This window comes from Mobula hypostoma, chromosome 12 (genome assembly GCF_963921235.1).
Source record: "Mobula hypostoma chromosome 12, sMobHyp1.1, whole genome shotgun sequence".
Classification (NCBI taxonomy): Eukaryota; Metazoa; Chordata; class Chondrichthyes; order Myliobatiformes; family Myliobatidae; genus Mobula; species Mobula hypostoma.
The window spans coordinates 58,188,364-58,202,229 of NC_086108.1; the positions used below are offsets into that span (position 1 = coordinate 58,188,364).

The 13,866-nt window shown below is 40.6% G+C and overlaps 1 protein-coding gene across 18 annotated transcripts in view; it reads left to right on the forward strand.

Annotated features, from left to right (window-relative positions):
• The window catches only part of lrrc7 (leucine rich repeat containing 7), a 661,225-nt gene that overhangs the window by 640,360 nt on the left and 6,999 nt on the right, over window positions 1-13,866 (forward strand). For all 18 annotated transcript variants that reach the window (XM_063064200.1, XM_063064198.1, XM_063064201.1 and 15 more), the window contains one exon: window positions 10,830-10,904. In XM_063064200.1, the coding sequence (XP_062920270.1) occupies window positions 10,830-10,904 (75 nt within the window). The remainder of the gene's footprint in view (window positions 1-10,829; window positions 10,905-13,866) is intronic.

A 13,866-nucleotide genomic window follows, 5' to 3' on the forward strand; every position in this document is an offset into this window, starting at 1 on the left:
CTCCCAATCTGTCCAAATCCTTCTGGAGATTCTGCTCCCTCAACACTACCTGCCCCTCCACCTATATTTATATTATACGCGAACTTGGTCACAAAGCCATCAATTCCATCATCCAGATCATTAACATTAAACGTAAAAAGTAGCGGACCCAACACCAACCCCTGCGGAATACCATTACTCACTAGCAGTCAACCAGGAAAGACCTGAATTATTCCCACTCTTTGTCTTCTGTCAGCCAACCAATCTTTGATCCATACTAGCATCTTTCCTTTAATACTATGGGTTCTCATCTTGTTCAGCAGCCTCCTGTATAGCAACTTGTAAAAGGCCTTCTGAAAATTCAAGAAAATAACATCTACCAACACTTTTTACATATCCTGCCTGTTATTTCCTCAAACAATTCCAATAGATTTGTCAGGCAAAATTTCCCCTTAAGGAAACCATACTGACTTGGGCCTATTATATCACTTATCTTCAAGTGCCCTGAAACCTCGTCCTTAATATCGGACTCTAACATTTCCTCACCCACTGAAGTCAAGCTAACTAGCCAATAATTTCCTTTCTTCTCCCTTCTTAAAAAGTGGAGTGATAATTGCAATTTTTCATTCTTCAGGAACCATTCCAGAATCTGTTGATTCTTGAAAGATCACTACTAATGCCCTCGCAATCGCTTCAGCTGCCTCTTTCAGAACCTTGAGTGCAGTTCATCTGGTCCAGGTGACTGATCTTCCTTCAGACTTTTTCAGCTTCAGAAGCACCTTCTCCTTAGCAATAGCGACTTCACTCGTTTCTGCCCCTTAATGTTCTCAAATTTTTGGCTTGTTGCTGGTGTCTTCCACAGTGAAGACTGCCACAAAATACTTATTCAGTTCAACTGCCAAATCTTTGATTCCCCCATTACTACCTCTCCAGCATCATTTCACAGCAGTATGCTGTCCATTCTTGCCTCTCTTTCACTCATTTGTATATCTGAAAACACTTTTGATCTCCGCTTTTCTGTCCATTGCAGGCACCTATTTTCTGAAACGCGGGTTGGAGCGTGGTAGAGGCAAATTATGTATTGTCGTTTTGTTTATTGTTTAGTTTAGACTAGTTGAGAGTTAGAGGCAGCTGGGAATGATATTTTTTGTTGACTGCTAATTCTGATATCGCTATTAGTACACTTAAATACGTATAGAATGCTAATTTAGTTCGATCACTTAGTTACGCTAATTGGGACATTATTGGAACACAAACTAGATCACTAACTTAAATACGTTAGTTCGACTGCTAACTTTGTTACTTCGCTAATTTGAACATTATATCGCTAATTTAGTTTTGTTAGTTTTTCATTGCTACACGATCATTCATCTTTGCTGGTTTCATAATAAAAGATTGAACATACCTTCTTCAACTTTGGAAATTTATTATTTTGAAGCACATCATACAGTGTCTCCTGGCTTAGTCTCTCAGCAGTTTTGGTTTGTTTTAAAGTAACTACTAGATTTTGTCAACAAAAAAAAAGTTTTACCAAATGAACACCAGTCTGCAGCAAAGGATTGCCTTTGGATCTGTTGGCGAAATTGGAATCACAACACTGAGAAGCCAGAGCAGTTTGAGGCAAGTAATGGCCTTTTGTTGATTCATGCTGTGTATTTGTGGTTTGAACACTGTTTTAAATGGTCAGCGCTGCCTGTTCATTGGGGACTGTTGTTCGCTCTTGTGGTGTGGGTGTTAGCCTGGGGGTTTGTTGCTTTGTTTGATTGAAGTACTGAAGTATTCCGGTTACCAACCTTTGAATTGAAGGCTGTTTGTTCGGTCTGGTTTAAACGCTATGGATGCACAGACAGTTTGTTTGTTGACTACATGTATTGAATAAAATATTGCCGGTCCTGCGGGTGAACAAAAGGTTAATTGCAAGTGGTGCAATTAGGAGATAGTAACATGATTGTATCGGAGCATGGAACTGGCACGAACGACTGGAATTGGGGTTGACAAAAGAGAAATTAAACTTACTTTGAAAGCTTTAGTGGGTAGAATTGAAAATCTTCAAAAGGAATGTAAACCAAATGTGAACAAAATTAAAGGTTTAATACCATCCATTAATGATCTTACGAAACTTAAAGAAAATATCTTGCAAGTGCTCAGGTCTTGACTAATCTCCAACTGTTGCTAAGCAACATCACATGCTAATCTAACTTCCCAAATTCGAGCAGGAAAGAGAAAATAGATGTTTTTCAAGCATTGATTGCTATAATAGTGCATTCATAGGGGATGTGGAACAATGGTTGAACCAACCGTGCTCCACTGAAGGTCATGTTGCTACAAGTGAATGTGTTTCTCACCTTCCATCAGACAATGTTTCTCAAATTCCAAGGCATGTTTTGACTACACATATAGCAGAGGACACACAGGATGATGTAGATCCACAAAGTGTGTCAAATGTCAATGCTCGAAGTTCTGCTGCAGGCAGAGCACCTTCTGTATCAAATACCTCCTCTGCATGCATTAAAACAGAGGCTGATTTAGCTGCATTAATTGCACAACAACAATTATTGAAGGACAAACATCCATTGGAAAAACCAGAGGAGCACACACGGAGAGGAAGGAGCAGCTATGGAAAAGGAAGGAACCTAAAGTATAGGAGCTGTTGCAAATGATTCGCAGTGTTAATAATGCATTTAGAATAATGTTGAGTTGGACTGTGAATGAACCACTGAAAGGAGACCATGACGCTGGAAGAGACTGTGCACAGCCACAGCTGACAGTTAACAGGATTTCCGTTTTGAACTTGGATAGGCTTTGGCAGCAGCAGTTCAAGACAGACTTTCTTAAATGCAGTAATGATAAACAACATGGCTTGTCAAGAGAAGATCACAAGTTCATGGAGCTGGCTATGAATTCTGCAAAACTAGTGGATGACCACTACCAGATTGGTTTACCTTTGAGAAAGAAGGAGGTTACCACGCCAAGTAATAGGGCGGTTGCTGAACAGCATGTTCTAAGTTTATGAAAGGGGTTTAAGGAGGATTTGTCATTTCACACGGACTGCACAGCTTTCATAAAGCATGTCATCTTAAAAGGTTTTACCGAAAATGTGCCAGCAGAGGATCTGGAACACGGTGAAAGGAAAACCTGGTATACTCCACATCCTGGTGCTTGTCACCCCAGAAAAGGGAAACTTTGTGTTGTGTTTGACTGTAGAGCGACTTTTCAGAGAAAATTACTTAATGCACAGCTTTTATAGGGACCAGATCTTACAAGCTTATTGATTGGAGTCATACAAAAAGTTCAAAACTAAATTTATTACCAAGTACATATGCGTCACCATATATAACCCTGAGATTCATTTACTTGTGGGCATACTCAACAAATCTATAGAAAAATAACTGTAACAGAATCAATGAATGACTGGCCAACTAGGGCATTCAACCGGACAACAAACAGTGCAATTGTCAAAATAAGAAAGAATAATATAAATAAATAAACAATAAATATTGAGAACATGGGAAGAAGAGTCCTTGAAAGTGAGTCTATTTATTGTGGGAACATTTCAATAATGGGGCAAGTGAAGTTGAGTGAAGTTATTCCTTTGGTTCAAGGTAACTGTTCTGGAACCTGGTGGTGTGAGTCTTGAGGCTCTTGTACCTTATTCCTGATGGCAGTAGTGAGAAGAGACCATCCAGAAAAGAACCAGTGGTGATAATGGCAGATATCGAATTACAGTTCCGTCAGATTAAAGTACCAGCAGAAGATGCAGATCTGTTGAGGTTTCTCTGGTGGCCTGATGATGACCTCAACAAAGATATGGGGGACTTTAGAATGGTGGTACATTGCTTTAGAGCAACTTCATCACCAAGCTGTGCCAATTTTGCTTTTAGGAAATGCACCAAAGACAAAGAAGAACAGTTCAAACGTGAGACAGTGGATAAAGCTTTGCGTGGCCTCCATGTTGATGACTGCCTTGTATCAATGTCTTCTGAGGAAGACCCTGTGACTCTCTATCCTGACCTTGCATCCGTTTGTGCTAAAGGCGAATTTCGTCTCACAAAGTGGATAATCAACAGACGTAGTGTGTTAGCCGTGGTACCAGAAGAGCAGAGAACGAAAGACATGAAGGATTTGGATTTGGGGTTGTGTCAAGATATATCTTCAATGGAAAGAATACTAGGTGTGCAATGATGCGTTCAGTCTCATACTTTCAATTTCAGGAACATGATCCAAGATAGACCACTCACCAGAAGGGGGATCCTCTCCACAGTTAGTTCCTTCTATGATCCTTTAGGAATCTTGATCCGGTGATGCTGGCTGCTAAGAAGATCCTGCAAGATCTATGTTAGAAAGGGCTTGACTGGGATGACACGATATCAGCATCAGTTGCTCATAAGTGGACAAGCAGGCTGGAAGAACTCTGCCAATTGGAAGACTTCAAGGTTGCTAGATGTTTGAAAGCCCTCAGATTTTGGAGAAGTTACTGCTGCATAGTCACACCACTTTGCAGATGCAAGCAAAGATGGTTATGGAGCATCGACTCACCTATTGTTGCACAACATGCGCTCCCGGATGCACAGTACTTTTATCATGGGAAAATCTAGGTAGCTCTGTTGAAGTCAGTTTCCATCCCTCGTATGCAGCTCACCACTACTACAATGGCAAGTTGTATGGGCACATTGTGGAGGAAAGGATTGCTTATGTAGCTTCATGACTCAGTTATTTGGACCAATGGCACTTCCGTGCTGAAGTACATCGAGAATGAAGCTTCCAGGTTCAAACTTTTCGTTGCAAGTAGAGTTTCAGAAATTGTTAAGACCTCACAGGCATCTCAATGGAGGTATGTAAACACTTCAAGCAACTGGCAGATGTGGCCTCTAGAAGGTTGATGATGAAAATATTCCTGAAGAATGAGACATGGCTGTCAGGGCTCATTATCTTCTTTAGCCTGAAAGTGAATGGTATGTGAATTCTGATTGTTCTAAAGAACAACTACTACATGACTGGAAGTCAAGAGGCATGTTACAATGAATGCCATGCAGGTTGAAGGGGAATTGGACCCATTTGAGGTGAAGAGCAAAAGGAGTACAGTGAAGAGGTATGGGCTGTTCAAATTGAAGTACCTCTTTAGACACAGATTCTTTTGTTAATGCATTTCAACGCTTTATAGCAAGACAAGGACAGGTTTGTGAACTGCACTCAGATAATATGACAAACTTTGTTGGTGCTGAGCATGAGTTGCAAGAAGCTATTGAGAAGTAGAAGCATTCACAGATCAGTGATGTCCTTCTTCAAAAAGGATTTAAGTGGATGTTTAACCCCTTGGCTGGTTCACATGGGTGAGATTGATTGGATCTGTGCAAAAGGTCTTCAATTCCACCATGAAGATACAGAATCTTGATGAAGAGGGTTTGCACACAATCCTTTGTGAAGTCGAGGCTATTATCAATGGTCATCCAATTACTAAAGCATCCTCCAATCCCAATAATTTGGAGGCATTAACACCAAACAATCTATTGCTTCTTTAGACCTCACCATCCTTACCACCAGGAGAGTTCATTTATTCTCATTGTAGATGTAAGTGTTCCAATGTATGTCAAACTTGCCTTGGAAATAGTGGGTCAAGGAATATTTAATAAAATTGCAAGGCAGTCAGAAATGGTCAGGTACAAAACACAACTTCCTCCCAGGAGATATTGTATTTATAGATGACAACACAGCACTTTGAAACTCATGGATTGTGAGAAGAGTTATTCAAGTGCTTCCAGACAGAAGAGGATTTGTGTGGCATGTGCATGTCCAGACCAAGATCAGCTCCCTGGACAGGCCTATGACCAAGATCTGTCTTCTACGGGAGGCAGAGGTTTAAGGAGCTACTGCTCTTGATGCTTCATGACTTTGTCTTGACTTACTGACTTGACAGAGAGCGGTGGTAAAGTACTGTACTGGGCTAAGTGCTAGTAACCTCTGGCCTAGATGACTGTTACGTGATTTGTCTGGAAGAAGAAAGAGAACATTTGTATAAATGTTAAGATGCTTGTCCTTGAAGATTTCATGTCTCCTGTATTAGTAGTATTTGTAGTTGTAATTGTTGTAGTATAATAATTGAAGGACAGGGATGTAGGAGCCATTTATCTATTTTCTGTCACATGGGTTGGGGCATGATAAGAAGCAGATGAATACAGTTACGTGTTCTCATTTCGTTCATTGTTTAGTTTAGTCTAGTTGAGAGTTAGGAGCAGCTGGAAATGAATTTTTATGTTGATCACTAATTTTGATATCACTATTAGTACATACAGAACACTAATTTATTTGACTGCTTAGTTAAACTAATTGGGATGTTATTGGAACACTAACTTCACTTAAATACGTTAGTTCAACTGCTAGCTTCGTTACTTCACCAATTTGAATGTTATATCACTAATTTGTTTCATTAGCTTTTCATTGCCACAAGATTGTTCATCTTTGCTGTTTTAATAATAAAGGATCGAAAGTACCTTTCTCGACTTTGGAACTCCGTTATTTTGAAGGACATCATAGAGTATTGGTCTCCTGGCTTAGTCTTTCAGCAGTTTTGGTTTGTTTTAAAGTAACCGCTACTATATCATTGACTAGCTTATCTTCATATTTCCTCTTTTCTCACCTTATTGCTTTTTTAGTTGCTTTGTGTTGGTTTTTAAAAGCTTCCTGATCCTTTAGCTTCTCACTAATTTTGGCTATATTGTATGCCCTCTCTTCTGCTTTTATGCTGTCTTTGACTTCCCTTGTCAACCATGGTTGCCTCATCCTCCCTTTAGAATGCTTCTTCTTCATTGGGATGAACTGATCCTGTGTCTTCTGAATTACTCCCAGAAACTCCAGCTATCACTGCTCTACTACCAGCCCCGCTCGTGTCCCCTTCCTATCAACTTTGTCCAGATCCTCTCTCATGCCTCTATAGTTCCCTTTACTCCACAGTAATAAGGACACATCTGATTTTAGCTTCTTCCTCTAAAACTGCAGGATGAATTCTAACATATTTTATCACTGGGTTCCTTTACCTTATGCTCCCTAATAAAATCTGATTCATTACACAACACTCAATCCAGAATTGCGTTTTCCCCTAGGAGACGTGACTAAAAGTTGTTCTAAAAAGCCATCTCATAGGCATTCTACAAATATCTTCTCTTGGGATTTAGCACCATCCTGATTTTTCCCAATTTACCTGCATATTGGAATTCCCTATGACCTATGACCCTTTTGTTTAAATGCCTTTTCTATCTCCCAATGCAATTTGTAACCCCACATCCTGGTTACTGTTTGGGGTCCTGTATATAACTCACACCAAGGTCTTTTCACCCTTGCAGTTTCTTAACTCTACCCGCAAGTATTCTACATCTTTTGGTCCCATGTCACTTCTTTCTAAGGATTTTATTTTAATGAACAAATACATCCCACCCCCTTCTGCCCACCTGCTTGTTTTATCAATACAATGTTTCTTCAACATCCTTGGATGCTAAGCTCCCTGGTGTAATCTTTCAGCTCAGCCCTCTGATGCCCACAACCTGCCAATTTCTAACTGCACTACAAGATCGTCTACCTCATCTTGTATCCTGTGTGCATTCAAATGTAACACCCTCAGTCCTGAATTCACCACCCATCTTTTCTTATCCCTTTCTAAACTTTTTTAGTCATATTCTTTATTTTGGAAATTTCCATAACCTCTCCTGCGCTCTCCTTCCCTTTACCTTTATCCATGCTTTTCCGAGCTGTTGAACCCACCCCCTACAGTTTAATTTAAAACTCTATCCTCAGCCTTGGTTAGGCGATTTGCCAGGCCCCAGCCTGGTTCAGGTGGAGCATGTCCTATCAGAACAGCTTACTCCTTCCCCAGCACTGAATTCAAACGCACTTGTTCCATACCAATCTTAGACCCACACATTTAACTCTCTGATCATATTAATGCCGTGCTAGTCTGGGACCCCTACTCTTTGTGATTTTTATACATGACCTGGATGAGGAAGTGGAGGGATGGTTTAGTAAATTCGCTGATGATGCAAAGGTTGGGAATGTTGTGGATAGTGTGGAGGGTTGTCAGAGGTTACAGCGGGACATTCATAGGATGCAAAACTGGGCTGAGAAGTTACAGATGGAGTTCAACTCAGATAAGTGTGAGGTAGTTCATTTTGGTAGGTCAAATATGATGGCAGAATATAGCATTAATGGCAAAACTCTTGGCAGTATGGAGGATCAGAGGGAACTTGAGGTCCGAGTCCATAGGACACTTGAAGTTGCTACGCAGGTTGACTCTGTGGTTATGAAGGCATACAGTGCATTGGCCTTCATCAATTGTGGGATTGAGTTTAAGAGCCAAGAGGTAATGTTGCAGCTATATAGGACCCTGGTCAGACCCCACTTGGAGTACTGCGCTCAGTTCTGGTCACCTCACTATAGGAAGAATGTGGAAACCATAGAAAGGGTGCAGAGGAGATTTACAAGGATGTTGCCTGGATTGGGGAGCATGCCTTATGAAAATAGGTTGAGTGAACACGGTCTTTTCTCCTTGGGGTGACGGAGGATGAGAGTTGACCTGATGGAGGTGCAGAAGATAATGAGAGGTATTGATCATGTGGATAGTTAGAAGCTTTTTCCCAGGGCTGAAATAGCTAGCATGAAAGGGCATAGTTTTAAGGTGCTTGGAAGGAGGTACAGAGGCGATGTCAGGGGTAAGTTTTTTTTTTACACAGAGAGTGGTGAGTGCTTGGAATGGGCTGCTGGCGGCTGTGGTGGAGGCGGAAGCGATAGGGTCTTTTAAGAGACTCCTGTATGGATACATGGAGGTTAGAAAAATAGAGGGCTATGGGTAAAGCCTAGGTAGTTCTAAGGTAAGGACATGTTCGGCACAGCTTTGTGGGCCAAAAGGCCTGTATTGTGCTGTAGGTTTTCTATGTTTCTATCTTTTTAGTTAACTACTATATAAAAAAACACTTATCTGCTCTTACCTGCTACTCACTTCTGCCTCGTTGCCAATGCCTTTCAAGCCAACACTTCAGACTCCTACACTGGCCCACTAACACAATGGCTGTTCCAAACTGGACTCCGGGACCTTGGACTCTGCTCCTCCTTGCTGAAGCCTCCTGAGCCAAAACCTCATTTCCCACTCGAATTCTGTCCAGTCATGCAATGGCTATTCCTCATAACCCCAACTTATTTTTAATGGTCCTTGCCAATTGCCTAATAACCCAATGGAATTCAGACTCAGCAGCAAGCCCTGACAGGCCCTGGTTGCTTGTTAAATCTGATGCTACTCACAAGCAACAAGATACTTTTATAGTTGATTTGTAAATATTTATTGCCTTACACATTCATATTTGATTCTATCTAATGTATCACAGTGATTTATTTAGGTTATTGTTTGTGTTCACATTACTTAAGTGGCTTGATGTCAACTTCCTTTCAATATCTGTCTTTTTCATCAGCTTCGTATGGGAATTAATCAATGCCATTAACTAATTTAATGTATACCAAGTCTGGTGGGGGGGGGGGGCTCAACTAATTTGTGTTTTAGCTCATATTGCAATTTTAATTCATGATTATAAGTTACTACATAAATACATGAATGCAATGAATGGCAAAGAAAATCATAGTATGTTTGACAATGGAAAATGCAATCACAATATTATACTTTGACTTTCTTGTGTTAGTTTTTGTTTAATCACACTTGTTATGTCATTTGGCACAGCAATAAATTTAAGTAGCTCTGTTGATTTTTGAATTGGTGAAGGAAATGTCAATGATTGATGAATGATGTATCAAAATCTATGTAGTTGTATGTATTGCCTTTGACTTCATAGGAGTTTGAAAATATATAAACGCAATGTTTATTTGCATCTCTGGGATTGTACTAGCAGCTCTAAATTGCTCTTGCAAAACAAAGAGAACCCACCACCAGTCCATATAAATATTGAAGGTAAATTACTATACAAAGAGGGTTCAAAGGAGATTCATGAAAATTATTCCAGGCTGGTATGGCTTGTCGTATGAAGAGCAAAAGAATGAGGGGTAACTTAATTGAAACCTATTGAATTGTGAAAGGCCTTGATAGACTGCATGTGGAGAGGATGCTTCCTGTGGTAGGAGAGGCTAAGATCAGAGGACACAGCCTCAGAATAGAGAGGCATCCTTTTAGAACGGAGATAAGGAGGAATTTCTTTAGCCAGAGAGTAGTGAATCTGTGTGGAATTCTTTGCCACAGGCAAGTCTTTATGCATATTTAAGTTAGAGGTTGATGAAATCTTGATTGGTCAGGGCATGAAGGGATATGGGGAAAAGGCAGGAGACTGGGGCTAAGAGGAAAATAGGATCAGATATGATGAAATGACGAAGCAGACTCGATGGGCCAAATTGCCCAATTCTGCTCCTATATCTTATGGTCTTATTCATTCATGGGAAATTTTGCCTTTGTAAATTTTAAATCCTCCATAAAACAAACTTTTACTTTATTTTGCAAATGTTAGAAAACTGCATTTATGGGTACCTTATTTCTTCATAACAATCCAATTTTTTAAAAAATCAAATTTTTAGAAATGCTGTTGCAGGAGGCAGCAACATTCTGTTTTGTGTAACCACTTCACATATTAGGTAATTCCAAGGTCAAATACGGAGCACCCACAACTCTTAGGAATACCTCTACTGATCCATCTTTTTTGTTCTCTACTGTAGCAACACTGACTATTTTTTTTCTCACCTTTCAGTGAAATAGAACTACTAAGAATCTACAAAAAATGAAATAAAAGTAAAATAGGGAATTGTACATTGTATGCCACTTTTTTATCCTATATAATAAAGTCAATCCATAACTGTCTCTCTTGCTTCAACAGGGAATCTTTGTTACTAGAGTGCAACCTGATGGACCAGCATCCAACCTGTTACAGCCTGGAGACAAAATCCTGAAGGTGAGATGAGGATATTGGAAATTTTAATGGAAATTATCAATTTAGTGAGGCATAAATAACTGACATAAAATTTCTGTGGACATGTATGTTCACACTATCTGCTGAAGATAGAGTCAATGACCAGATCCCAAAGAAAAGAAAATCTGTTAACCATGACATTACCTAAATTTTAATCCATATTTTTGTAACTGTGACTTGGATGTTTAAAACAATCAACTCAGCATAAATATTAGCTGAAAATTAAATACCACATAGTAGATCTGTAACATCAATGCATGGAAGGCCAGTGGACAGATAGTTTAATGGTTATAAATTGTTTACAAAATGGAAGGCCAAGTATGGGTTTAAAGGGCAGATATTTCAGCATGAAAGAAGGTAGAATGTGGGATTCCATTTGCTTTGTGTGATCATTTTGGTAGTGGTATACATTCCACCTCAGGCTTCAGATGGTCTGAGCAATGGGATTGACATGCACGAAACAGCGCACCCTAGCCCCTTCACCATCATTTTGGGGGATTTTAACCAGGCCAGTCTGAAAAAATCGCTAGATTATTTGCAATACTAAAGGAAACAACACACTGGACCACTGTTACACCACCATAAAGAATACCTACTGTGCTATTCCACGCCCTCACTTCGGGAAGTCTGATCACCAAGCTGTACTTCTACTCCCTGAGTATAGGCAGAGACTGAAGACTGCAGCACTAGCAGTGAGGACAAAGAAGGTGTGGACAAGGGAAGCACGGGATCGCCTACAGGACAGCTTTGAATCAGCGGACTGGACTGTATTCAGGGATTCATCTTCGAATCTGGATGAGTATCCTGCAGTTGTTACCGACTTCATTAAAACCTGTGTGGATGACTGTGTGCCTAAAAAGACTTGCTGTACATTCACAAACCAAAAGCCTTGGACGAACCAGGAGGTACATTGTCTGCTGAAAGCTAGATCTACGGCATTCAAGGCTGGCGACCCAGGTCTGTACCAGGAAACCAGGTATGACTTGTGGAGAGCTTTTTCAAGGGCAAAGAGACAATTTTGAACAAGGTTGGAGCTGACATCAGATGTACATCAACTCTGGCAGGGTCTGCAAGACATTACTTTCTACAAAGCGAAACCCAATAGCATGAGTGGCAGTAATGCTTCAGTACCAGATGAACCCAATGCCCTCTATGCCTGTTTTGAAAGGGAGAATATAACTACAGCAGTGATGATCCTTGTTACAGCTGGTGACCCTGTGATCTCTGTCTCGGAGACTGATGTTAGGCTGCCTTTAAAGAGAGTGAACCCTCGCAAGGCGGAAGGTCCCAATGGAGTACCTGGTAAGGCTCTGAAAATCTGTGTCAACCAACTGACGCGAGTATTCAAGGATATTTTCAACCTCTCACTGCTATGGCCATAAGTTCGCACTTGCTTCAAAAAGGCAACAATTATACCAGTGCCTAAGAAGAATAATGTGAGCTGCCTTAATGATTATCACCCAGTAGCACTCATATCTACAGTGATGAAATGCTTTGAGAGATTGATCATAACTAGACTGAACTCCTGCCTCTGCAAGGACCTGGACCCACTACAATTTGCCTATGGCCACAATAGGTCAATGGCTCTTCACACAGTTTTAGACCACCTGGACAACACAAACACCCATGTCATCGACTATAGCTCAGCATTTAATACCATCATTCCCACAATCCTGATTGAGAAGAAGTTACAGAACCTGGGCCTCTGTACTTCCCTCTGCGACTAGATCCTCAACTTCCTAACCAGAAGACCACAATCTATGCAGATTGGTGATAATATCTCCTCCTCATTGATGATCAACACTGGTGCACCTTGGGGATGTGTGCTTAACCCACTTCTCTACTCTTTCTATACTCATGGCTGTATGGCCAGGCATAGTTCAAACACTATCTATAAATTTGCTAATGATATAAGCATTGTTGGTAGAATCTCAGATGGAGACGAGAGGGCGTACAGGAGTGAGATATGCCAACTGGTGGAGTAGTGCTGCAGCAACAACCTGGCACTCAACGTCAGTAAGACAAGAGCTGATTGTGGACTTCAGGAAGGGTAAGATAAGGGAGCACATACCAATACTCATAGAGGGATCAGAAGTAGAGAGAGTGAGCAGTTTCGAGTTCCTGGGTGTCAAGATCTCTGAGTACCTAACCTGGTCCCAGCATATCGATGCAGCTATAAAGAAGGCAAGACAGCAACTATAGTTCATTAGGAATTTGAAGAGATTTGGTATGTCAACAAAAACATTCAAAACTTCTATAGGTGTACCGTGGAGAGCATTCTGACAAGATCGCATCACTATCTGGTATGGGGCGGAGGGGTGCTACTGCACAGGACCGAAAGAAGCTGCAGAGAGCTGTAAATTTAGTTGGCTCCATCTTGGGTACTAGCCTACAAAGTACCAGGACATCTTCAAGGAGCGGTGTCTCAGAAAGGACCATTATTAAGGACCTCCAGCACCAGGGCATGCCCCTTCCTCACTGTTACCATCAGGTAGGAGGTACAGAAGCCTGAAGGCACAGTTTCTTCCCTTCTGCCATCCAATTCCTAAATGGACATTGAATCCGTGAACAATACCTCACTTTCTAAATATATATTATTTCTGTTTTTGCACAATTTTTAATCTATTCAATATAAGTATCCTGTAATTGATTTACTTAGTTAATATTTTTTTCTTCTTCTATGGCATGTATTGCATTGAGCTGCTGCTGCTAACAAATTTCACAACACATGCCAGTGATAATAAACCTAATTCTGATTCTGTTTCTGCTTGATTAACATGGGGACATAATCTGCATTCATATAATTTGATTTGGGGATCATCTCAGCAGGATCTTCACATAATCTTCTGTGGAAATCCTTGACTGCAAGGCCCTGCAATTCTTATTGTCAAATAGAGTGGTCTTGGGGCAAGGCAAACACACCCCACCCCCACATAAAAAGGGA